Below are 27547 nucleotides of genomic sequence, written 5' to 3'. Positions count from 1 at the left end.
ATTAATTGATTTTCAATCGGAGATGTAAGTAATAAACTATGTTCCATTTGAAGTTCAACCCTTTGTTTGTAAAGCTCCCTACTAGGAGTGGTCGAATATTTCTTGTCAATCTCTTTAATTTTATCAACCAATAAAAGAGTTTCCTTCTTAATGCGTTTTCTCAGACCAACAGAGTAAGAGATAATCTGTCCACGTATATACACTTTAAAAGTGTCCCAAAGGGTTCCGCAAGAGATATCTTCTGTGGAATTAGTTGAAAAGAAGAAATCGATCTGCTCCTTCATAAATTTAATAAACTCCGGATCTTGCAATAAGGTAGAGTCAAATCGCCATTGTCTAGCACTTGAAGCTGTATCCGTAAAAGTAATAGAAAGTTTTAATGGAGCATGGTCAGAAATAGCTCTAATATGATAATTACAACCAATTACCGATGGAATAAAACAAGAGTCAATAAAAAATAATCAATTCTCGAATAGGAATGATAAACATATGAGAAAAAAGAAAACTCTTTGTCATTAGGATGGCGAAATCTCCAAATATCAAAAACTCCATTATCAGTCAAAAAGGAGTTAATACAAGTGGCCGACTTATTGGGTAAAGTCTGAATAGATATAGATTTGTCCATCAAAGGATTCAAACAACAATTAAAGTCACCACCCATTATTAACTTATATTCATTTAAATTAGGTAAAGAAGTAAATAAGGACTTAAAAAAAATCAGGACAATCCACATTTGGAGCATAAACATTAACCATAGCAACCTTTTTATTACAGAGTAAACCCGTAATTAACAAAAATCTACCATTCGGATCCGAAAGGATATCATGTTGAACAAATGCAATAGAGGAGTCAATAAAAATTGAAACTCCCTTAACTTTGGCATTCGAATTCGAATGATACTGTTGATCCTGCCAAGACCTAAAAAAGCGATATTTGTCCTCCTTCCTCACATGAGTTTCTTGTACAAAAATGATATGAGCATTAAGTCTTTGGAATACTTTGAAAATCTTTTTTCGTTTAATCGGATGGTTTAAACCATTAGTATTCCAAGACACAAAGTTAATGGTTTGAGCCATGCTTCTAAAGTCAACCCTTTGGTATAGAAAGGGTTAACCAAATTATAAACTCATGCACCCGGAAGAGTAACAAAAATAAAGAGCGGACCCGGAAGTGACGACATCGTAGACATATTTGTAGTTCAAAAACAGCCCGAATGAAAAAACTGAAACAAACTGATAAAAGAAAAATAAAAAAGGAAAACAGACCAACCCCCACCCCCACAAGAAAAAGAAAAAAGCCAAAATATGGCTAGAAAAAGGAAAAAATGAGACTAATTCTACCCCCATATCAGCGGCACACCACTCCGTATTTAAAGGATATATAAAAAAAAACCACACCAACTTTAAAAATTATGATTACAATACTAAAATCTACGCTTCTTAATATGCTTAGTTGTAAAAAAAAGAATACAATCACTAAAAGTTTATAAATCGGGATATAACCCAAACAAATCAAGAAGTATTTAAACTATGATAAGCGATGCATTATAGGAAGAAGACGAAAGAAGAAACAATAACGCCATCTTAAACAAAACCAAGAATATTTTTGCAAAAAACCACCATCTTGATAATAAAAAAATATCCATTCGAAAGGTTAAAAATATACCTTCAAGGGAACAAAAATAATAGTCAAAAATATAGTATAGTGGTTAAAGTGTATAAGACAGAACGGTTAATATAACGAAAACACACTTTAACTTAAATATGAAGTATAGGATAAACCTACACCAATAACCAGAGACTAACCCTGGTTTGAGGAATCGAAAACCATCTTACACAATCAGAATCACTCATTTATTAGGGATTAGTGTCTATAGCAGTAGGGAAGTTCTCCTCCAGATACTTTCTCGCTTCAAATGTAGAAAGAAAAACCTGGCGTGGAGCATTCGACGGAGATATTCTAAGCTTCGCAGGGTATAAGAGCGCAGGTTTTAGTTTTTTCTCATAACATTCAGACATCAGAGGTTTAAAAAGAAGCCTTTTTTTCATAAGTTCAGGACTAAAATCTTCCACCAAACGGAAGTAGTAATTTTGAAATGTAATCATCCCAGCCCTCCGAGCCTCACGAATAAGTTGTTCTTTGTCGTGTACATAGTGAAACCGGACAATTACCACCGGGGGTTGAGCTGAAGCACTCGATGAACGACTCCAAATTCTATGTGCTCGGTCAAGTAATGGGGGGGGGGGGGGGGGGGGTTCTCTGGAAAAACAGACGGAAACGCATCTTTTAAAAGTTGAGCAAAATATTTCGAAGGATCGCCTTTTTCTATGCCGTCTGGGAGACCAAGTACACGTAGGTTCTGTCTTCTGGACCGATTCTCCAAGTCGACAATCTTGGCTTCAAATGTTTCCACCAGTTTATTGGTCGAAATCAAATCCTGTTGCAATTTTTCGATTGTCAAATCTCGTTTCCGAGCTTCTTCTTGCAGAGACGCGATAAGAACTTGCTGCTGGTTAATTACTGAATCCGTCTTAACCATATAATCTTGAAAAGCCTTTATATCTTGTTTAAAAACTTGTAGTTCATCGAATTTTTTTAATCCAAAACCTCCATAAGCAGTTCATAAGTTAACTCAGTGCGTTGCGGTTGAGCTTGCTTCTTTCCATTACCGTTCGGGTTACGCCCCGGTTCTCGTCCTTTGGATCTAAGAGCCATTTCTGTTTGCATATCTTCAAAAATTCACAATAAACTCTTAACGATAAGCCCGAGAAAATAGCAAGAATCTTTTGGTGTAAGCGTAGAGGATGCATATAGTGCATCCCCGCTGCCTGCACTGGGGAAAGCTGATCACAACCTGGTTTTGTTACAGCCCAGATATAAATCAATTGTGATGAGGCATCCCACTACCACACGCTCTTTTAGAAAGTGGACTCCTGAAGCTGAACAGGCCCTGAGAGACTGCTTCGGTACTACTAACTGGGATGTACTGCAAGGGGGGCTCTGTGGGGGCGTTGAGGAGGTCACTGAATGCACAACGGACTATATTAATTTTTGTGTGGATGCCGTTGTTCCTGTTAGAACTGTTCGCTGCTATCCCAATAATAAGCCCTAGATCACTAGTCACATCAAAGGCCTCCTAAACCAGAAGAAGAGGGCCTTTAAAGATGGTGATCGGTTGGAGCTTAAAAGAGTTCAGAAGGAACTCAGAGTACAGATAAGGGGGGCAAAGGAGCAGTATAGGAGGAAGCTAGAACAAAAGCTGCAGAAAAAAAGCATGAAGGAGGTGTGGGATGGGATGAAGATCATCACCGGATGCGGTGCAAAGCGGGGGGCAAACATAAATGGAGATGTGGAGAAAGCGAACCAGCTGAACAACTTCTTCAATAGGTTCGACAGCACAATCTCATCCTCACCGCAGAACTCCACACCAGGCTTACTTCCCTCACAGGAAAATAGCCACTCACAGGAGACCTTGCCCACGCCCAGGATTACGGCTGCACAGGTGGAAGGTCAACTGAGGAAGATCTGTACCAGCAAGGCGGCTGGACCGGATGGAGTTTCCCCACGATTACTGAGGGCCTGTGCGACTGAGCTGGGAGAACCACTACAGCGCATCTTCAACATGAGCCTAGATCAGAGAAGAGTACCCAGACAGTGGAAAACATCCTGTATTGTCCCGGTACCGAAGAAACCACAACCAAAGGAGTTGAATGACTTCAGACCTGTTGCCTTGACGTCGCACGTGATGAAGACCATGGAGCGGCTGATAATACAGAATCTGAGGCCACAAACCAGGCACGCCCGGGATCCGCTTCAGTTTGCGTATAAGGAGAAGGTGCGAGTGGAGGATGCTATCACGTATTTGCTGCACAAATCACTCTCTCACCTAGATGGGGTCAGTTGTGCTGTGAGGATTACATTCCTTGACTTCTCTAGTGCCTTTAACACCATCCAGCCCAAGATCTTAAGGCACAAACTAACGGAGATGGGAGTAGACTCTCACATGGTGGATTGGATAGTGGACTACTTGACAGATAGCCCTCAGTATGTGTGGTTGGGAGACTGTAGGTCTGACTCGATGGTCAGCAGCACAGGAGCGCCGCAGGGAACTGTACTCTCTCCGGTCCTGTTCACCCTGTACACATCAGACTTCCAATATAACTCGGAGTCCTGCCATGTGCAGAAGTTCGCTGATGACACGGCCATAGTGGGGTGTGTCAGGAATGGACAGGAGGAGGAGTATAGGAAACTGATACAGGACTTTGTGATATGGTGCAACTCAAACTACCTGCGTCTCAATATCACCAAGACCAAGGAGATGTTGGTGGACTTTAGGAGATCTAGGCCTCATATGGAGCCAGTGATCATTAATGGAGAATGTGTGGAGCAGGTTAAGACCTACAAGTATCTGGGAGTACAGTTAGACGAGAAGCTAGACTGGACTGCCAACACAGATGCCTTGTGCAGGAAGGCACAGAGTCGACTGTACTTCCTTAGAAGGTTGGCGTCATTCAATGTCTGTAGTGAGATGCTGAAGATGTTCTATAGGTCAGTTGTGGAGAGCGCCCTCTTCTTTGTGGTGGTGTGTTGGGGAGGAAGCATTAAGAAGAGGGACGCCTCACGTCTTAATAAGCTGGTAAGGAAGGCGGGCTCTGTCGTGGGCAAAGTACTGGAGAGTTTAACATCGGTAGCTGAGCGAAGGGCGCTGAGTAGGCTACGGTCAATTATGGAAAACCCTGAACATCCTCTACATAGCACCATCCAGAGACAGAGAAGCAGTTTCAGCGACAGGTTACTATCGATGCAATGCTCCTCAGACAGGATGAAGAGGTCAATACTCCCCAATGCCATTAGGCTTTACAATTCAACCGCCAGGACTTAAGAACTTTTTAAAAGCTATTATTAATGCTTTTTGAGAGAGTGATTTAGATGCATATCATATTTTTACTGAGTTAAGTATTGTATGTAATTAGTTTTGCTACAACAAGTGTATGGGACATTGGAAAAAAAATGTTGAATTTCCCCATGGGAATGAATAAAGTATCTATCTATCTATCTCTCTATCATATTCACATTTCTGAACATTAAATAGAAATCGGGGGTCGACTATAAAATAGTCGATTTTCGAATATTTATTATGAACATGTGAGAAAAAAAGAGTATTCACTATCACTAGGATGCATATCCCTCCAAATGTAATTATGCCATAATCAATTGAAAAGGAATTAATAAGTGATGCAGAATGATTAGGGAGTTGATGTTCGGATGATAGAAACATAGAATATAGGTGCAGTAGTAGGCCATTCGGCCCTTCGAGGACGCACCACTATTCAGTATGATCATGGCTAATCATCCAACTCAGAACCCTGTACCTGCTTTCTCTCCGTACCCCTGGTCCCTTTAGCCACAAGGGCTATATCTAACTCCTTCTTAAATATAGGCAATGAACTGGCCTCAACTGCTTCCTGTGGGAGAGAACTCCACAGATTCACCACTCTCTGTGTGAAGAAGATTTTCCTCATCTCGGTCCCAAAATGCTTCCCCTTTATCCTTAAACTGTGACCCCTCGTTCTGGACTTCTCCTACATCGGGAACAATCTTCCTGCATCTAGCCTGTCCGATCCCTTTAGAATTTTACACGTTTCAATAAGATTCCCCCTCAATCTTCTAAATTCCAGTGAGTATAAGCCCAGTCTTTCCTCATATGAAAGTCCCGCCATCCCAGGAATCAATCTGATGAACCTTCTTTGTACTCCCTCTATGGCAAGAATGTCTTTCCTCAGATTAAGGGGACCAAAACTGCACAAAATACTCCAGGTGTGTTCTCACCAAGGCAACTGCAGGAGAACCTTCCTGCTCCTGTACTTGAATCCTCGTGCTATGAATGCCAACATACCATTTGCCTTTTTCATCGCCTGCTGTACCTGCATGCCCACTTTCAATGACTGGTGTACAATGACACCCAGGTCTCATTGCACCTCCCCTTTTGCTAATTGGCCACAATTTAGATAATAATCTGTTTTCCTGCTCTTGCCACCAAAGTGGAGAACCTCACATTTATCCACATTAAATTGCATCTGCCATGAATCTTCCCACTCACCAAACCTATCCAAGTCACCCTGCATCCTCCTCACAGCTAACACTGCCACCCAGCTTCATGTCATCTGCAAACTTGGAGATGCTGCATTTAATTCCCTTGTCTAAATCATTGATAAATATTGTAAACAACTGGGGTCCCAGCACTGAGCCTTGCAGTACCCCACTAGTCACTGCCTGCCATTCTGAAATGTTCCCATTTATTCCCACTCTTTGCTTCCTGTCTGCCAAACAATTCTCTATCTACATCAATACCATACCCCCAACACCGTGTGCTTTAAGTTTGCACACTAATCTCCTGTATGAGACCTTGTCAAAAGCCTTTTGAAAATCCAAATATACCACATCCACTGGTTCTCCCCTATCCATTCTACTGATACATCCTCAAAAAATTCTGAAAGAGTTGTCAGACATGATTTTCCTTTCACAAATCCATGCTGACTTTGTCCGATGATTTCACCGCTTTCCAAATGTGCTGTTATCACATCTTTGATAACTGACTAGCATTTTCCCTACCACCGACGTCAGGCTAACCGGTCTATAATTCCCCGGTTTCTCTCTCCCTCCTTTTTTAAAAAGTGGGGTTACATCAGCCACCCTTCAATTTTCAGGAATTAATCCAGAATCTAAAGAGTTTTGAAAAATTATCACTTCCCTACTAACATGTATTTCCCTCAGTTCCTCCATCTCACTAGACCCTCGGTCCCTTACTATTTCCGGAAGATTATTTATGTCCTCCTTCGTGAAGACAGAACCGAAGTAGTTATTCAATTGGTCTGCCATATTCCCCATGATCAATTCACCTGTTTCTGACTGTAAGGGACCTACATTTGTCTTAACCAATCATTTTCTTTAAAAGCCTATAAAAGCTTTCACAGTCAGTTTTTTATGTTCCCTGCCAGCTTTCTCTCATAATCTTTTTTCCCTTTCCTAATTAATCCCATTGTCCTCCTCTGCTGGACTCTGAATTTCTCTCAGTCCTCAGGTGTGCCACATTTTCTGGCTAATTTGTATGTTTCTTCTTTGGAATTGATACTTGTCAGAAACGAGCCACGCTCCCGAATAATGGCTTCAAGACAAATTCAAGGAAACAAAGTTTATTAACAGTTCTGCAGAGCTGGGCCCCTTCAGAGAAGGGAACCCTGAACCTTACAGGGCAGCAGGTTTTATCCTTCTTCCTTACCACCCCTCCTCCCTGACTCGGGAGGTACATAGTCTTATCCCATTCCATATTTGGAGTTGTTTTTTTACACGTTTCTGTAAAACAATAATCCATATCTCAGGACTTCAATGATTCCACAAACAGTTAATTTTGTCAAGGCTTCTGCATTCATAATTAGATCACACTTGTTTACAGACTTTAACCCAGACATAATTAAATCACAGTTGTCCTTTGACTTTAACCCGGACCTGTCAGAAACGCACATCTTAATTTTGAATCTTACAATACCACCCTTTTTCTTTTTAAGATGTGCGTTTCAGCTAGCATTTCTCTCACTCCCAGGGGGCCCACTTTCTTCTTTAATAGCATAAGTTTTAGCTCGTTTGTCCCATGATGGGGTATCGCTACTGCCTGGAGCTGGAATATACTGCGCCTGATCAGTGCTCGTATACAAGGAATCAAACACGGCAAAAGTAAGAGAATCATTAGACCCCCGCCTGCTACTAGGAGAGCGGTGTGCCACCAACTACCTCCCAGTAGCCCGTCTAGCCAACTCATGTTCCCCAGGGATCTCCAGGTTTGTACTGGCACGTGGGCCAGTTTCCGAATTTTGTCGGATATTTTTAACACGGCCTTTCCACTGTCGTCTATCTTAAGGCAACAGTTTGTAAGATTGAACTTCCCACATACCCCGCCTTCAGAGGCCAATAGGTAATCCACAGCCAGTCTGTTCTGGTATATTGCTGTTCGCATCTGACTCTGCTGTTTTGCCAACAGCTCCAATGCCAGTGCCGTTTGATTGGTTATCACTTCCACCACCGCCTGCAGTCTAATAATTCGGTTTAACATGTAGACAGGAGTGCGATACCCCCAAGACCCATCCTGGGCCCAGGTCGCTGGCCCATAGTATTCAATGATGCGAGCCGGTGGCCACTCATCACCCCACTCGCCCACCTTTATCTCCCGTGTTTCTCTCCTTAATGAATCAAACAGCTTAATTCCCAGCTTCCGGTCACCCTCCTGATGCAGGAGGAAGAACTCCGGTCTTTCCTGGGACAGCTGAGACTTCTCATGGTCCCCCCCGTCCCATGTATCCTTTATTATAGACTTGGTAATAAGGTTTACTATTCTCCCAACATGTTTCTCTCTTGCTTAGATCATAGCATCGATCATTCACATGCGAGTGGGACACAAATGATCCTGGGAACACCCTCTGCCCCACTCGTACCACGGTTCTGCACTTGTCACATTTCCCTTCAATTTCCCCGACATATAGAATCAAATATATTACAGTCAATAATGTTACAGTCCACATAGAGTTCATTTTGGCTGCCTTTTTAGCCTCACCACCATCGGTTCTTCACCGGGAACACAGGTCCACTCAGTGCGGCTTTCGGGCTTCACCGGTCCTTTTACCCTGGATGCGTGTGTCCACCCTTTTTCTTTTGTCCGTACAGCCGCCTCTGTTGTTAGCAGGACCTGGAAAGGGCCTTCCCACTGTGGCTGTAACTTCTCCGGATTCCAGGTCATTACCAGAACCCAATCTCCAGGCACGATCTGATGTAAAGCAAAATCGAGCAGCGGAGTCTGGGCCAAGAGACCCTTTTTCCGCAGTTCTGCAAAGGAACGGGACAGTGCCAGTAAATTGTTCTTTACAAATAAATCACCCCCCCCCCCTGTAGTGTGGGATACCCCTCTATTTTATTCCAATATGGCAGTCCAAAGAGCATCTCATAAGGAGATATTCCTATATCCTTGCGGGGTGCAGTTCGTATTCTCAGGAGAACGATCGGCAAACACTTGGTCCATGGTAGCTTGGTTTCCAACATCAACTTGGTTAGCTGTGCCTTCAGGGTGCTGTTCATTCGTTCTACTCTTCCCGAACTCTGGGGATGCCACGGGGTATGGTACTTCCATTCGATATCAAGTGCATCACAAATTAACTGGTGCGTATCTCCTTCTTGGTACGTGGTAGTGACATTCCCGTTATTCCAGCTATCCTTTCTGGAGTAAAGGACCGCTGTCCTTTACTGACCCGGTGTCCCAGATACCTTACTTCCTTTTCTACAAATTGTAACTTTTTCTTTGAGACCCGTAGCCCCTGCTTCCCCAGGAAGTTCAGTAGTCTGATGGTGTCTTCCTGCACCCCTTCCTGTGTTGGCCCGGATAGTAATAGATCGTCCACATACTGTAGCAGTTGGCTCTCTGGAGCACATTGGAATTCTGCTAGTACTTGCTCCAAGACCTGCCCAAATAGGTTAGGTGATTCGGTGAACCCCTGTGGCAGGACCGTCCACCGGAGTTGTCTTTTCCGCCCCGTCGTAGGATTTTCCCATTCGAACGCAAACATGTCACGACTGCTCTCTTCTAGCGGGCAACTCCAGAAGGCGTCTTTTAGATCTATTACACTGAACCATTCATGGTCAGGGGAGATCTTACTCATCAGTGTGTAAGGGTTGGGCACTACCGGGTATCGGGTTTGGACTACTGCATTTAGGCCCCGCAGGTCTTGTACCATCCGATAAGTCCCATCTGGCTTTAGCACCGGGAGTATTGGGGTATTATACGGTGACATACATTCATCCAGTAGTCCGTCAGCGATCAGTCCTTCAATCACCGGCTGCAGCCCTTTTCTTCCTTCCATTGAAATAGGGTACTGTTTTCTCCGCACTGGTGAACTGTTAGGTAATAGTGAGATTTGCAAGGGGAGACGTTCAAACCCCCCCCGGTTCCCTTCCTGGTACCATACCTCCGGGCTTATTTTCCTATCGTCTTCTTCCCTGAGGGCAAACAGCTGTACCATTATCTTCCCGTTCCTGGGCACAGTCCCGATGCCTAGCCTGACTTGCAGATCCCGCCCGAGCAGGTTGAATCTCGCAGAGGGTAACAAAAGTAGGTCCTGTCCCGTTACCCTATCCTCATGTTCAATTTTCACGTTTTCTATAATAGGTACTTGTATTATTTTGCCTCCAATACCGGATACTCCCATTACCTTTGTTCCGGTTCGGGCGCGGGAGGTATCTGGATTATGCTAGATCTTTCGGCACCCGAATCTACCACAAAGGTTGTATCTGACCCTTGGGGACCTACTTTTAAATTTACCAGGGGTTCCTGCCGATAATTCATCCCCAAGGGGTGGAACCCCCGACCTCCCTAGTCTTCATCTTCCATCATCCCGGACGAGCCCCCAAGTTGTCAGAAACGAGCCACGCTCCCGAATAATGGCTTCAAGACAAATTCAAGGAAACAAAGTTTATTAACAGTTCTGCAGAGCTGGGCCCCTTCAGAGAAGGGAACCCTGAACCTTACAGGGCAGCAGGTTTTATCCTTCTTCCTTACCACCCCTCCTCCCTGACTCGGGAGGTACATAGTCTTATCCCATTCCATATTTGGAGTTGTTTTTTTACACGTTTCTGTAAAACAATAGTCCATATCTCAGGACTTCAATGATTCCACAAACAGTTAATTTTGTCAAGGCTTCTGCATTCATAATTAGATCACACTTGTTTACAGACTTTAACCCAGACATAATTAAATCACAGTTGTCCTTTGACTTTAACCCGGACCTGTCAGAAACGCACATCTTAATTTTGAATCTTACAATACTATCCCTAATTTCCCTTGTCAGCCACGGGTGCACTACCTTCCCTGGTTTATTCTTTTGCCAACTGGGATTAACACTTGTTGTAGTTCATCCATGCGATCTTTAAATGCTTGCGATTGCATATCCACCATCAACCCTTTAAGTATCATTTGCCAGTCTATCTTAGCTAATTCCTGTCTCATACCTTCAAAGTTACCCTTCTTTAAGTTCAGAACCTTTGTTTCTGAATTAACTACGTCACTCTCCATCTTAATGAAGAATTCCACTATATTATGGTCACTATTACCCAAGGGGCCTCGCACGACAAGATTGCTAACAAACCCTTCCTCATCGCTCAATAATACTCAGTCTAGAATGGCTTGCTCTCTAGTTGGTTCCTCAACATTTTGGTTCAGAAAACCATCTCACGTACATTCCAAGAAATCCTCTTCCTCAGCACGCTTACCAATTTGGTGCAGCCAATCTATATGTAGATTGAACTCACCCATTATAACTGTTATTCCTTTATTGCACACATTTCTAATTTCCTGTTTAATGCCATCCCAAACCTCACTACTACTGTTAGGGGGCATGAACACAACTCCCACCAGCGTTTTCTACCCCTTAGTGTTATGCAGCTCTACCCATATTGATTCCACATCCTCCAGGCTAATGTCCTTTCTTTCTATTGTGTTAATCCCCTCTCTAACCAGCAACGCTACCCCACCTCCTTTTCTTTCCTATCTATCCCTCCTGAATATTGAATATCCCTGGATGTTGAACTCCCATCCTTGGTCACCCGGGAGCCATGTCTCTTTGATCCCAACTATATCATATTCATTAATAACTATTTGCACATTCAATTCATTCACCTTGTTACAAATGCTCCATGCATTGACCCACAAAGCCTTCAGCCTTGTATTTAAACACTCTTAGCCCTTATACAATTATGTTGAAAACTGTCCCTTTTTGATTTTTGCCCTGGATTTGCCTGCCTGCCACTTTTACTTTTCACCTTACTACTTTTTGCTTCTACCCTCAGAAGTGTGAGGCTTTGGAAGGTGAAATCTCCAAGGCAGAGTACAAAGTAAATGGTAGGATACTTGGTAGTGTGGAGGAGCAGAGGGGTCTGGGGGTACATGTCCACAGATCTCTGAAAGTTGCCTCATAGGTAGATAGGGTAGTTAAGAAAGCTTATGGGGTGTTAGCTTTCATATGTTGAGGGATAGAGTTTAAGAGTCGCAAGGTAATGATGCAGCTCTATAAAACTCTGGTTAGGCCACACTTGGAGTATTGTGTCCAGTTCTGGTTGCCTCACTATAGGAAGGATGTGGAAACATTGGAAAGGGTACAGAGGAGATTTACCAGGATGCTGCCTGGTTTAGTCAGCATGTGTTATGATCAGAGATTAAGGGAGCTAGGACTTTACTCTCTGGAGAGGAGGAGGATGAAAGGAGACATGATAGAGGTATACAAGATATTAAGAGGCATAGATGGAGTGGACAGCCAGCACCTCTTCCCCAGGGTACCACTGCTCAATACAAGAGGACGTAGCTTTAAGGTAAGGGGTGGGAAGTTCAAGGGGGATATTAGAGGAAGGTTTTTTTACTCAGAGAGTGGTTGGCGTGTGGAATGCACTGCCTGAGTCTGTGGTGGAGGCAGATATAGTGCAATTCAAAAGGCTACTAGACAGGTATATGGAGAAATTTAAGGTGGCGGGGGGGGGGGGGGGGGATATATGGGAGGCAGGGTTTAAGGATTGGCACAACATTGTAGGCCGAAGGGCCTGTACTGTGCTGTACTATTCTATGTTCTATAATCAGCTGCTTCATCAACTGTCAAAGCAGAATCGGCTTTCTAAGCCTTCCCCTGAATTACACTTTGTAAGAGAATATGCCAACCCTCTCTTGGCCACTTTAAACTCTGAGCAAACTTCTCAAAATGCTGAAAGTATTTATCAACCTCTGCCTCGTCAAATGGAGGTACCAATTTAACTTCTTGACTGGCCTCAATTTATCACCAGAGTCCAACGCTAGACCCCTTTGCTGCAATCTCTATCTTTTCCAGCTCAAACAGCCTCTGTCTTTCTGATTCCTCCCTCTGTTTTTCTGCCTCTCTAGCCTCAAACTGCCTCTGCCTTTCCACAGCCTCCATCTTTAATTTTTCTCACTTGTACTGGAGCTTAAGCTCACTAGGTTTACTTTCAGGAAACTCCTCCACTTTAAACACACCCTCAGATACATAATGTTCAGCTATTATCCTCTGCATCTGTGCCCTCCTCATTGTCAATTTCACCTTAGCAAGTTTTAACCTTCTGGCAGTATTCAACAACTCAATCCTTCTGGTATCTTCTAATGCCTCAGAGGTTGGTGCTTCCAGACATCTATCAACATCCATTGCTGCTGATTTTCCACAAAAAAATAAATCAAATGGAATTTCCCAAATGAAATCGATAATTAATCAATACACCCCCAAATCTGTTCATATTCCGGACACAGGCCCCAATTTTATTCTGAATTGTAATGCTTTAGAAACGAACCAGCAGCAATGGAGTCTGTTTTTGATGTTAAAACTATCTTTAATAGAATCTACTTATAATATAATAACTTAAGGAAGATAAACAAAAGTTAATAGTGTCATGTGTAAATATAACTCCCAAACTATTGAGCTCGGGGTCTTGAGATGGTAAAGTATGAAAGTTCAGTTCATCCACAGAATAGGTGATGAGAGAGATATTTGTAATCCAGGGTAAATGTCAAGAGAAGGCAATTATGTTGAATTCCACAGGTTCCATGGTGGTAAAATGAGAGAACAGTCACTGTAGATTTTATCTGTCGTCATTTCAAATCCACATACGAATTATCACTGAAAGTGACTTGTCACAAGAGGTATCGTCAAGTGAATTACCACACCACACCCAGGCAAGGGTTAACACATCAGTGGTCTTCACAGGATACCCCAAATCAGATCCACTCCTACGGATCAAACAAGGTAACAACCACACATTCGATGTACGCTGAATCGATAATTAACCCACCCTTGTGGGCATAGGAAAATTCCAAACAGTGACCCTTGGCCACTAGTTCCCTGGTTTCGATCCTTCCATTTTTCCTCCTTCATCTCCGTCTGACTCTGAGAGTCTGTGTCCTCGGTTAAAAATAAACAGTCTGCGAGCAATGTAAACAAGCTGCAAGTCAGACTGATTCACCTTCTTAATCTCTCTCTCTCTCTCTTAAAATGACAGTCCACAGCAAACAAAACCTATAGGGATTCATAACAATGGCCACTCCCCATTGTGAACTGACTGGTGTGCCAGTAGTTGGGATGACTGAGTGAATCCCTTCCCAAATTCTCAGCAGATGGACGGCTTCTCCCCAGTGTGAACTTGCCAATGTCTCTGTAAGCTGGAAGAGCGGGTGAATCTCCTCCCACATTCTGAGCAAGTGAATGGCCTCTCCCCAGTGTGAACTCGCTGATGAGTCTGTAGGTGGCTTAACTGAGTGAATCTCTTCCCACAGTCTGAGCAGGTGAATGGCTTCTCCCCAGTGTGAACTCGCTGATGTCTCTGTAGGCTGGAAGAGCGGGTGAATCTCCTCCCACATTCTGAGCAAGTGAATGGCCTCTCCCCAGTGTGAACTCGCTGATGACTCTGTAGGTGGCTTAACTGAGTGAATCCCTTCCCACATATTGAGCAGGTGAATGGCCTCTCCCCAGTGTGAACTCGCTGATGACTCTGTAGGGTGGATGACTGAGTGAATCTCTTCCCACAGTCTGAGCAGGTGAATGGCTTCTCCCCAGTGTGAACTCGCTGATGTCTCTGTAGGCTGAATAACTCAGTGAATCCTTTCCCACATTCTGAGCAGGTGAATGGCCTCTCCCCAGTGTGAACTCGCTGATGACACTGTAGGTGGGTTAACTGAGTGAATCCCTTCCCACAGACTGAGCATGTGAATGGCCTCTCCCCAGTGTGAACTCGCTGATGTACCAGTAGGGTGGATGACTCAGTGAATCTCTTCCCACAGATCGAGCAGATGAACGGCTTCTCCCCAGTGTGAACTCGCTGGTGTTTCCACAGGGTGGAAGAGTGAGTGAATCTCTTCTCACAGACTGCGCAGGTGAATGGCCGCTCCCTGGTGTGAACTCGCTGGTGAGCCATTAGGTCAGATGACAGAGTGAATCCTTTCGCAGAAATTCAGCAGATGACCAGCCTCTGCCCGGTGTGGTGTGAACTGACTGCTGTGTCCACAGGTGGGAAGACCGACTGAACCCCTTCTCACACACAGAACAGATGAATGGCCTTGCCCAGTGTGAACTTGCTGATGTACCTTCAATTGTGATAACCGAGTGAATCCATTCCCACTGTTTGGGCAGGTGAATGGCCTTTCTCCTGTGTAAAATGATGGGTGTGCCAGTTCGTCAAATGACCGAGTGAATCCCTCCCCACAGTCTGAGTAGGAAGGAAGATCGATTGAATCACTTGCTCCACCTCTTAAATATCTAGACAGAAACAGCAAAACTGGCGTGCCGAGTTTGAGATTCCTGGAGACAAATTCCTTCTCATTTTTAACCTGTAAAAAGATTTTCAAAATCCATCAATGGGTTTAGGACAACATTTCAGATGAGATTACTTGAGTTGCCAAGGTTTGATCTGGTATCACACTGTTACAGTGATGTACAACCGAACTTGGACAGAGAAATCATCTTCTGACTGGTCAGAGTGCTGGTATCTGGAATGACCATCAATTCCCTGATGCTCTTCCTGTCTCCATAAGAATGGGGCATTTCTGCCATCTCCAATTAGTTCCTTGACTCAGTTTGACTCCCTCCATTGGTATTATTCCCTTCTCTTGTTGAGCTGCATGGGTGCCTGGCCCCACAGTAACTGAAACAGTCTCACGCAAATAGTCTTTCTTGACGTGCAGCTGGGATTTTCTTTTATGTATTATTAACTTAAAGTGCCACAGTTTTAACGCCATATAAAAAATTCCTGCTGAGATGAATGGTTGGTCTGCACAGCTGTTAAAAGGGCTTAGTGTGAATTTTTGTAATATTTCAGGTTCTTCTAGAAATGTACAACACAGAAACAGACTAAAATAATAGATAGGGATGGGGGTAAGGGTGGGGGGGCAGGGGTATCAATGGAGGTCAGTGAATTGGACATTCATCCAGCAGGAAGGAGGCTGCCTTGGCGGGAGATAAGGTATTGCTCCATCGATCTGCGTGTGGCCTCATCTTGACGGTAGAGGAGGCCATGGACAGACATGTCAGAGTGGGAGTGGTCTGTGGAATTGAAGTGTGTGGCCACAAGGAGATCCCGCCACTGCTGGAGGACCGAGCGCCGGTGTTCCGCGAAACGGTCTCCCAGTCTGCGGCGGGTCTCCCCAATGTATAAATGGCCACATCGGGAGCACCGGATACAGTATATCACGCCAGTTGACTCGCAGGTGAAGTGGTGCCTCACCTGAAAGGACTGTCTGGGGCCTTGGACTTCATTAACTTCGCCTCCAACTTTCACCCCACCCTCAAATTCACCTGGTCTATTTCCGACACCTCCCTCCCCTTTCGAAATCTTTCTGTTTCTATCTGTGGAGACACCCTATCCACCGACGTCTACTACAAACCAACTAACTCCCACAGCTACCTAGACTATTTCTCCTCCCACCCTGTCTCCTGCAAAAATGCTATCCCTTTCTCTCAATTCCTCCGCCTCCGTCGCATCTGCTCTCAGGATGAGGCCTTTCATTCTAGGACAAAGGAGATGTCTTCCTTTTTTAAAGAAAGGGGCTTCCCTTCATTCACTATCAACTCTGCCCTCCATCGCGTCTCCCGTATTTCATGCACCTCTGCCCTCACCCCATCCCCCTGCCAGCCCACCAGCGATAGAGTCCCCTGGTCCTCACCCATCACCCTACCAGCCTACAGATCCAACGTATAATCCTCCACAACTTCCGCCACCTCCTACGTGATCCCACCACCAACCACATTTTCACCTTCCCCCTTCTCTCGGCTTTCCGCAGGGATCGCTCCCTACGCGACTCCCTTGTCCATTCATCTCCCCCATCCCTCCCCACAGACCTCCCTCCGGGCACTGATTCCTGCAAACTGAAGAAGTGCTAAACCTGCCCCCACACTTCTTCCCTCACCACCATCCCGGTGCTCCCATTGTGGCCATTTATACATTGGGGAGACCCGCCGCAGACTGGGAGACCGTTTCGCGGAACACCGGCGCTCGGTCCTCCAGCAGTGGCGGGATCTCCCTGTGGTCACACACCTTCTACCTGCCGGCATGAACATCCAAATCACTGACCTCCGTTGATACCCCTGCCCCCACCCTTACCCCCATCCCTATCTATTATTTTAGTCCGGTTCTCTTTCTCTCTCTTTTCCCCCCTCACTATAATCTCTCCCCCCAGCCCTAACTTTCTTTCTCTTTTATTTCCCATAATTCTCCACCTTCCCCCAGCCCATCACTTCCAAGCTCTCTACTTCATCCCTCCCCCCACTTCTTATCCTCCACCGACCATCCCACGTTACTTCACTCCTGATGAAGGGTTTCGGCCCGAAATGTCATTATTACCTCCTCCCATATATGCTGTCTGGCCTGCTGAGTTCTGCCAGCATTTTGTGTTTTTTTATTTATTTCCAGCATCTGCAGATTCACTCACATTGAACACAGAAACAGGCTATTTGGGCCATCTGGTTTGTGCTGAACTATTTAAACTACCCACTCCCACACCTCTACCATCCAGGTACCAACACAAACCTCTTAAATGTTGAAATCGAGCTCGCATGCACCACTTGTGCTGACTGCTTAGTCCACACCCGGATGACTGTCTGTGTGAAGAAGTTTCTCCTCATGTTCCCCTTAATATTTCACCTTTCACCCTTACCCCATGGCCTCTGGTTGTCGTTCCACCCAAACTCAGTGGAGAAAGCCAGCTTGCGTTTACACTATCGATGCCCCTCTATCACAATCAAATCTCACCTCAATCTCTAACATTCCAAGGAATAAAGTTCCTGTTCAATCTTTCCTTATAACCCAAGTCCTCCAGGCACACAATACTTCAAATTAGGCCTCACCAATGGCTTCTCCCCAGTGTGAACTCGCAGATGACTCTGGAGGTTGGATGACTGAATGAATCCCTTCCCACAGACTGAGCAGGTGAATGGCCTCTCCCCAGTGTGAACTCGCTGGTGACTCTGTAGGTGGGATGACTGAGTGAATCCCTTCCCACATTCTGAGCAGGTGAACGGCTTCTCCCCAGTGTGAACTCGCTGATGACTCTGTAGGTGGGATGCATGAGTGAATCTCTTTCCACATTCTAAGCAGGTGAACGGCTTCTCCCCAGTGTGAACTCGCTGATGACTCTGTAGGCTGGATGACTGAGTGAATCCCTTCCCACATTCTGAGCAGGTGAATGGCCTCTCCCCAGTGTGAACTCGCTGGTGTCTCTGTAGGGTGGAAGAGTCAGTGAATCTCTTCCCACATTCTGAGCAGATGAACGGCTTCTCCCCAGTGTGAACTCGCTGATGAATCTGTAGGCTGGTTGACTGAGTGAATCCCTTCCCACAGTCTGAGCAGGTGAACGGCTTCTCCCCAGTGTGAACTCGCTGATGACTCTGTAGGTGGGATGACCGACTGAATCCTTTCCCACAGACTGAGCAGGTGAATGGCTTCTCCCCAGTGTGAACTCGCTGATGTACCAGTAGGTGGGATGAATGAGTGAATCTCTTTCCACATTCTGAGCAGGTGAACGGCTTCTCCCCAGTGTGAACTCGCTGATGTACCAGTAGGGTAGATGACAGAGTGAATCCTTTCCCACATTCTGAGCAGGTGAACGGCCGCTCCCCAGTGTGAACTCGCTGATGATTCTGTAGGTGGTATGAATGAGTGAATCTGTTCCCACAGACTGAGCAGGTGAACGGCTTCTCTCCAGTGTGAACTCGCTGATGTACCAGTAGGTTGGATGACTGAGTGAATCCCTTCCCACAGACTGAGCAGGTGAACGGCTTCTCCCCAGTGTGAATTCGCTGATGACTCTGTAGTTGGGATGACCGAGTGAATCCCTTCCCACAGACTGAGCAGCTGAATGGCTTCTCCCCAGTGTGAACTCGCTGATGTCTCTGTAGGGGGTAAGATTCAGTGTATCCCTTCCCACATTCTGAGCAGGTGAACGGCTTCTCCCCAGTGTGAACTCGCTGATGTCTCAGTAGGTGGGATGAATGAGTGAATCCCTTTCCACAGTCTGAGCAGGTGAACAGCTTCTCCCCAGTGTGAACTCGCTGATGTACCAGTAGGTGGGATGACTGAGTGAATCCCTTCCCACAGACTGAGCAGGTGAACGGCTTCTCCCCAGTGTGAACTTGCTGATGTACCAGTAGGCGGGATGACAGCGTGAATCCTTTCCCACAGACTGAGCAGGTGAACGGCTTCTCCCCAGTGTGAACTCGCTGATGTACCAGTAGGGTAGATGACTGAGTGAATCCTTTCCCACAGACTGAGCAGGTGAATGGCTTCTCCCCAGTGTGAACTCGCTGATGTACCAGTAGGTCAGATGACTGAGTGAATCCTTTCCCACAGACTGAGCAGGTGAATGGCTTCTCCCCAGTGTGAACTCGCTGATGTACCAGTAGGGCAGATGACTGAGTGAATCCCTTCCCACAGACTGAGCAGGTGAACGGCTTCTCCCCAGTGTGAACTCGCTGGTGTCTCTGTAGGTGGAATGACTGAGTGAATCCCTTCCCGCAGACTGAGCAGGTGAACGGCTTCTCCCCAGTGTGAACTCGCTGGTGTCTCTGTAGGTGGGATAACTGAGTGAATCTCTTCCCACAGACTGAGCAGGTGAATGGCCTCTCCCCAGTGTGAACTCGCTGGTGTCTCTGTAGGTGGGATAACTGAGTGAATCCTTTCCCACAGACTGAGCAGGTGAATGGCTTCTCCCCAGTGTGAACTCGCTGGTGAGCCATTAGGTCAGATGACTGTGTGAATCCTTTCCCAGAAATTCAGCAGTTGACCAGCCTCTGCCCGGTGTGGTCTGAACTGATTGGTGTGTCAACAGGTGGGAAGACCAACTGAACCCCTTCTCACACACAGAACAGATGAATGGCCTTGCCCAGTGTGAACTTGCTGATGTACCTTCAAATGTGATAACCGAGTGAATCCATTCCCACTGTCTGAGCAGGCGAAAGGCCTTTCTCCTGTGTAAATTACAGGCATGCCAGTTGGTCAAATGAGCGAGTGAATACCTCCCCACTGTCTGAGCAGGAAGGGTGGTCAATTGGATCCCTTGTTCCACTTCTTAAATATCTAGACAGAGACAACAAAACTGGTGTGCCATGTTTGAGCTTCCTGGAGACGAATTCCTTCTCATTTTTAACCTGTAAAAAGATTTACAAAATCCATCAATGGGTGTAGGACAACATTTCAGATGAGATTACTTGAGTTGCCAAGGTTTGATCTGGTATCACACTGTTACAGTGAGGTTCAACGAAAGTTGGACAGAGAAATCATCTCCTGACTGGGCAGTGCTGGTATCTGGAATGACCATCAATTCCCTGATGCTCTTCCTGTCTCTATAAGAATGGGGCATTTCTGTCATCTCCAATCTGTGCCTTGGCTCAGTCTGACTCTCTCCATTGGTATTACTCCCTGTTCCTGCTGAGCTGCATGGGTGCCTGGCCACACAGTAAGTGAAACACTCTCACGCAAATAGTCTTTCTTGACGTGCAGCTGGGATCTTCTTTTATGTATTATTAACTTAAAGTGCCACAGTTTTAACGCCATATAAAAAATTCCTGCTGAAATGACTGGTTGGTTCGCACAGCTGTCAAAAGGGGATAGAGTGAATTCTTGTATTATTTCAGGTTCTTGTCACGATCAAAGAAAATTTCAACACAGAAACAGGCCCTTTGGGCCATCTGGTTTGTGCTGAACTATTTAAACAGCCCACTCCCACACCTCTACCATCCAGGTACCAACACAAACCTCTTAAATGTTGAAATCGAGCTCGCATGTACCACTTGTGCTGGCTGCTCATTCCACAGCCGGATGACCGTCTGTGTGAAGAAGTTTCCCCTCATGTTCCGCTAACATTTCACCTTTCACCCTTAACCCATGGCCTCTGGTTGTCGTCCCACCCAATCTTCGTGGAAAAAGCCAGCTTGCATTAACACTATCTGTGCCTCTCTATCACAATCAAGTCTCCCCTCAATCTTCTACACTCTAAGGAATAAAGTCCTGATTTGTTCAATCTTTCCTTCTAACCCAACTCCTCCAGACCTGGCAAAATCCTCGTGAATTTTCTCTGAACTCTCTGAACTTCTTTTACAGCTTTCCTGTAGGCAGGTGACCAAAACTGCACAGAATTCTCCAAATTAGGCCTCACCAATGTCTTCTACAAGTCAACATAACATCCATCTATTGTCAGTATATGGTTCATGAAGGCCAATGAACTAAAATCTTCCCTTCCGTCACTATCTAACTGTGATACCACTTTCAGTGAATTAAGGACTTGTATTCCAGGGTCCCTTTCTTCCACAACACTCCTCCGTACCCGACCAATCACTGTGAAAGACCTCCCTTGGTAGGTCATTCCAAAGTGCAACAACTCACACTGGTCTGCATTAAATTCCATTTTCCATTTCTCAAACCATTCTCCCAGTGGGTCCAGATCGCACTGCAAGCCATGATAGTCTTCCTCGCTGTCCACTACCCCCAGTCTTGGTGTCACCCACAAATTTGCTGATCCAGTTAACCACACTATCATCCAGATTACTGATATAGATGACAAACAACAACAGATCCAGCACTGATCCCTGTGGCAACCACTAGTCACAGGCTTCCAGTCAGAGAGGCAACCATCTGCTACCACACTCTGGCTTCTCCCAAAGACAGTGTCTCATTCAATTTACTGTCTAATCTTGAATGCTCAGTGACTGAACCTTCTTGACCAACCTCCCATATGAGACTTTGTCAAGTGCCTTGCTAAAGTCCATGTAGACAACATCCACTGCCTTGCCTTCATCCACTTCCCTGATAACTTCCTGGAGAGACTCTATAAGATTGGCGAGAGCCATGCTGTCTATCCTTTATCAGTCCACACCTATCCAGATACTTACAGTATATACTTGGTTCCTGCACACACATTCCAATAACTTTCCCAGTACGGATGTCAAGCCCACAAACATATAATTTCCTAGTTCATTTTTACAGCCTTTCTAGAACAGCAGAACAACCTTGTCTGACCTCCAATCCTCCAGTACCTCACCTGTCACTAAGGATGATTTAAATATCTGTGCTAAGGCCCCAATAATTTCTGCACTTGTCTTCTGCAGGGTCCTAGTGAACAATTTGTCAGGCCCTGGGGATTAATCCACATTAATTTGCCTCAAGACAGCAAACCCCTCCTCCTCTGTAATCTGTACAGGGTCCATGAAGTTGATGTGGCTTTGCCTCACTTCTATAGACTCTGTGTTCATCTCCTGAGTAAATACGGATGCAAAAAAAATCTCCACAAGTCTATGTTATCCCTTCATATGGATTACCATTCTGATCTTCCAGAGAATTTTTTTTTTCCTTTGCAATCTTTTTGCTCTTAACATATCTGCAGAATCCCTGAGGATTCTCCTTCACCTTGTCTGCTGGGGCAACCTCATGCCTTTATTTCTTTCATAAGTGTTCACTTGAATTTCCTGTATTTCATAAGTACCCCATTTGTTCCTATCTGCCTGTACCTGGTATGAACCTCCTTTTTATTGATCTGGGAGAGGAAAGCCAAAGGGGTGATGCTTTGAGGTGCATGCTGGGAGGTGGGGGTAAGGAGGGTTAAACTAAAGTTGCAGGGGGAATGGGAGCCTGAATAACAGAACAGATATTAGAGAGGTTGTGGAGACAGATGTTGTTCAGGCCTCAGACAAAGTCAGGAATGAAAAAGTTGAGCATGGTGCAGTGAATATGCTGAGCCCTGTATATTTCAATACAAGGAGCAGCGTAGGAAAGGTGGATGTGTTCAGGGTATGGATCAACACCTGGAATTAAGATACTAGGATCTGGCAACTGTGGATTGGGACAGGCTGCTTTATGGCAAAGGTGTGCTTGGTAAATGGGAGGCCTTCAAAGCAAAATTTTGAAAGTAGTAAGCGGGTATGTCAGAATAAAAGGTAAAGATAGAAACTGTAGGGAAACTTGGATTGCAAGAGATATTGAGACCCTGGTAAAGCACAAAATGGAATTGCATAACAGGGATAGGCAGTCAGTTTCTTATGGAGTATAAGAAATGCAAGAGAACACATAAGAAATAAATCAGGATGGCTAAAAGATGGCATGAGGTTGCTGTCACAGAAAAGGTGAAGGATAATCCTCAGGGATTCTAGTGATAGGTTAAGAGCAAAAGGATTGCAAGGCACAAAGTTGGTCCTCTGGAAGACCGGAATGGCAATCCATGTGTGGAAACAAAGCAGATGGGAGAGATCTTAAATATTTTTCCATCTCTATTTATTCAGGAGATGGACAAAGGGTCTATGGGAGTGTGGAAAAGTGGCATTAACCATTTCAACCCTGGGAAAATAAAAAAACACTACTCTGGCCACTCACACGCTCAATACCCCTCATCATTTTATACACCAAAAAATGTCTCTAAATATAAACAAGGAAATTATACATTGCACAATCTACTTTCCACGATTCAGTACATTTACACGGACAGGTGTGTAAAAAGGGCCCAACAAATATCGGGGACAAACAGGCCTAATTCACCAGAACCACAAACTGTTCCTGCTGCTACCATCCAGGAAACGGTACCACAGCAAAAGGGCCCACAGGCCTCGGGACATCATCTTCCACCAGGCCATCAGACTGAATAATTCATGCTGATACAGTGGCATTTCGATGTTATATTGACTGTCCTATGTGGAAACTATCTATTATAAATTACTATAAATTACACATTGCACATTTAGATGATGTAAGGTAAATATTTCTACTCCTCATGTTTATGAAATATGTATCTAATAAAGTCAATTCAATTCACCCTCTCCATTATCTGTTCTGTCATTCTGGCTCCCATTCCCCCTACAACTTATTTTAACCACATCACCCCCTCCCCTGTTCACTACCACTAGCAAGCCTTACCACTAGGATATTCCTCCCCTCTTGTTCTGTTCCTCTAACTAACGAATCCCTAATCAGCCTTTTGACTTTCCTCTGCCAGGTAATCCCCCCCAACAGTTTCTAAAATGGTCCACCTGTTGTTGGGGATGGCCACTAGAGTACTCTGCGATGGATATTTAACCTCATTCCCCTTCCTGACTCTCACCCAGTTTCCTGTGTCCTGCACCTTGGGAGTAACTCACCTCTCTTCATATCATATATATCACCCCCTCCAACTGCTGGATGATCTGGAATTCACCCATTTCAGGTTCCAGCTCATTGAAGTGCAGGGTTACAAGCTGCAGCTGGATGTACATCTTGCAGGTGAGGGCATCAGGGACACTGGAGGTCTCCCCTCCTTCCCTCCAATACCCCTCTAATTTGTAATAATCTCCCCTCTAATTTGTAATAACCAGTGTGCAGATAAATCTTGTACCCAATTTTTACCCAGTGACAAGATGTGCACAGTGAATTTTATATAGAGAGGTATTCATTTTAACATCTAGCAAATCACTGTCAATAGGAACTTTGATCTCCTCTGGGTTTGATCGAGTTCATCTGCACTCTCACACAACCTATGTAGCAGGCCTGTAACAGGAAATGGAGGATTTTCTCACCAGAGCTTTTGCACATTGCCCATATGTGGTTTGCTTGCTAAATTACGCTTTAAAAAGTCAGATTTCCAAATATCACTCCACTTCTTCCCACTTGCAAATTCTCCAGCAACTTTTGCATCACCCAAATGCAAACAGGCATCACTACTTTCTGTATTCTACATAAATATTCCCTCTGAACTCTCCCCCGGGTGACTAACGGTGGTGAACTCAGTGAATGCAATGCCAATGAATATGAAGGGAAGGGCAGTAATCTGTCTCATTGGAGTCTGGCACATTTGGGATGTGAAAGCTACTTGTTGCCCAGGGCAAAGGTGTTTGATATCATTACGTACCCAGAGAGAATGGGACAAAACATGTTCTCACCGGTAGAAAAGTCCAGAGCAAGAGGAGGTAGAGGAAGCAACACACACAAAATACTGGAGGAGCTCAGCAGGCAAGGCAGCATCTATGGAAAAGAGTACTAATGCCGATTTTCTGAACTGGTGATGTAAAAGATTTTGTTCCCTTTCTCCGAGTTCCTTATCCTTGCATTTAGATAGCTGGAGCTCAGCTCTGTCTGAGAGATCCTTCGGTTCCCATTCAACCGGAAGCTCCCCGGGGCCCGTGTACAGATCGTGGGCCTGAGAGAGAGGGAAGAGGGCAGCACTGTCCCGGGATTGCTGGTCAAGGTGTCAGAAATTCAAAGGAATTATCCCGAAGTCGGTGTTTAAGATAAAAACACAGAGAATCGCTCTTACCTGCAACCGACATTTTGAAAGTCTTCTGTGTACTGCGCGCATGCGTGATACTCGGGGACGTCCTCAGCCTGACGCCTGCGCATTTCATCGGCGCTTCAGCGCCGGCGAAATTCTTAACGCATGGCCCTATGGGTAATCACGGTGCCATTAAACATTTCTGCAAGCACCAGTTGAATGTCCATACCTCATTTTTTTTTAACCGTGTGGATAGAAAAATCTGCAGCTGTTTTAACGCAGAAAGCGGCTCCCATAAGCAACATACTCAATATCAACGTGTATCTAATGCCAAAGTAAAATGCAGATATAAAACACAGGAGATTCTGCAGTTACTGGAAATACAGAGACGCACACACACAAAACGCTAGAGGAACTCTGCAATTCAGAGAACAACTAAGCAGCGAAGTACACAGGCTAAGCATGCTGAAGGGGCTCTGCCTAAACGTTTTCTATTTATTCCTCTCCAAAATTTCTTCCTGATCTGTTTATTTCCACCTGTGTTTTGCAGAAATTAACCACCTTTTTTTCGATCAACCAGTTTCCAAATGCTTTTAATCTTTCACTTTTGACCACATCCTGCTGGTCTACACAGGTTGCTATCGATGCAATGCTCCTCAGAGAGGATGAAGAGATCACTACTCCCCAATGCCATTCGGCTTTACAATTCAACCGCCAGGAGTAGGATATGTTAAAGTGCCGGGGTTAGGACTGAGCTTAAGTTACCATTCAATGTATTTAAATAGTTAAGTATTGTATGTAATTAGCTTTGCTACAATAAGTGTATGGGACATTGGAAAAAATGTTGAATTTCCCCATGGGGATGAATAAAGTATCTATCTATCTATCTATCTATCTTATTCGTCCTCCTGCTCTGAACCCCATCTCTCTCTGGAACCCCTGACCCAGGCTGGCAAATCTTCGGTTTCTGACTCTGCACTATCGAAGATTCACTCGCTAGTCTGCTGTCAGACTTTAGAGGTGCTTTGTGTTACGAGACCGCAGGTTCGTTGACTGTGAGTGTCGCTTTAAGTGCCTGAGTAAGGCGGGGCTCTGACGTCAGACACAAGCTGCGGCAGCCTGAGGGAGCGGGAGAGGGAGAGGGAGACAAGCTGTTGGAACTTCAGCGTGTGACTGCTATAGGCTGCAACTCTTCCATGCCCAAAAGGTTGGGTTGATCTGATCATCGGCACGCAGTGCACAACGGATGTGTGACTGTCACTTCGTATCATCCATATGTGTGGATTTGCTGGAGTATCCTGTGGTATCACTTTTGTTGGCCCTTACCTGGAATCGGGGTCTTCTGTGGTAACCACTTGAAGACGATATTCCTGTTACCGTCACCTGGTGATATTTCTAAGTGGATTTCGGAACTAATCGACGGATAAGATCTTCGGCGACAGTTATTTCGTTTACCCAGCGTGGAATGTGTGTGGAATTCTTCGTAATTGCCTTCTCTCTACATGTTCGTGTGGATTTACAAATCTCTCCTCTCACTCACTTATTCCGTGGATTACTGAACTTTTCCACTTTACCATCTGAAGACTTTAAGCATTGTTTCCCAAGCTTGATAGTTTGGGAGCTATATATAGGCAATACACTGTTAACTTCTGTTTATTTCGTTTAATCTTTTATATTTGGAGTAGATACTGTTACGTACCCCGTGACCGGTCAAAGAACCAGCAGAAATAGAAAACATCGTGGAGTCTGGTATTGCTATAAACTAATGCTATTTATCAGTAACTACGCGATACAGCAAGATAAATGCAGATATATCAAACAGGTTAGCAATTTTTGTGTGTGTGTGTGTGTGTGTGTGTGTGTGTGTGTGTGTGTGTGTGTGTGTGTGTGTGTGTGTGTGTGTGTGTGTGTGTGTGTGTGTGTGGAAATAGGAAAGCCAAGCTTCTTCACGCCTCGGGGTGAATGGATACCGTCTTACGGAGATGAGTGAAGTTCAGTTCAGTTCGTGGGATTGAGTCGAGTAGTGATGGAGAGAGAGAGAGGGAGAGGTTTGAGTCTTCAGGTAAGCTGACGCCGTCAATAGTCCCGTCCTCCTCCGAAATCCTTTGGAAGTCACCGACTGTGACACTGCAAACGGGACCGTTCTTCTGTGGTGGAGTTATTAACCCAGGCGAGGGATGGGCATACGAATAACTCCCCACCGGTCACAGCCTTTTCACACTGCGAGAGCCACTGATCGATCTTCCAAAA

The 27547-nt window shown here is 45.0% G+C and overlaps 1 protein-coding gene across 1 annotated transcript in view; it reads right to left on the bottom strand.

Annotated features, from left to right (window-relative positions):
- Window positions 1-25367, bottom strand: part of LOC140721332 (uncharacterized) — an 88543-nt gene extending 63176 nt beyond the window's left edge. The window contains exons 1-3 of the mRNA XM_073036179.1: window positions 25343-25367; window positions 17929-20219; window positions 14235-14713 (exon numbers count right to left, since the gene is read on the bottom strand). Of these exons, the coding sequence (XP_072892280.1) occupies window positions 14235-14713; window positions 17929-19808 (2359 nt within the window). The 5' untranslated portion in view covers window positions 19809-20219; window positions 25343-25367. The remainder of the gene's footprint in view (window positions 1-14234; window positions 14714-17928; window positions 20220-25342) is intronic.
- Between the last annotated feature and the right edge of the window lie 2180 nt (window positions 25368-27547).

Source organism: Hemitrygon akajei, unplaced genomic scaffold (genome assembly GCF_048418815.1).
Source record: "Hemitrygon akajei unplaced genomic scaffold, sHemAka1.3 Scf000054, whole genome shotgun sequence".
Lineage (NCBI taxonomy): Eukaryota > Metazoa > Chordata > Chondrichthyes > Myliobatiformes > Dasyatidae > Hemitrygon > Hemitrygon akajei.
Note: the sequence above shows the minus strand (reverse complement) of the source record. Positions and strands in the feature narration are given on the sequence as shown.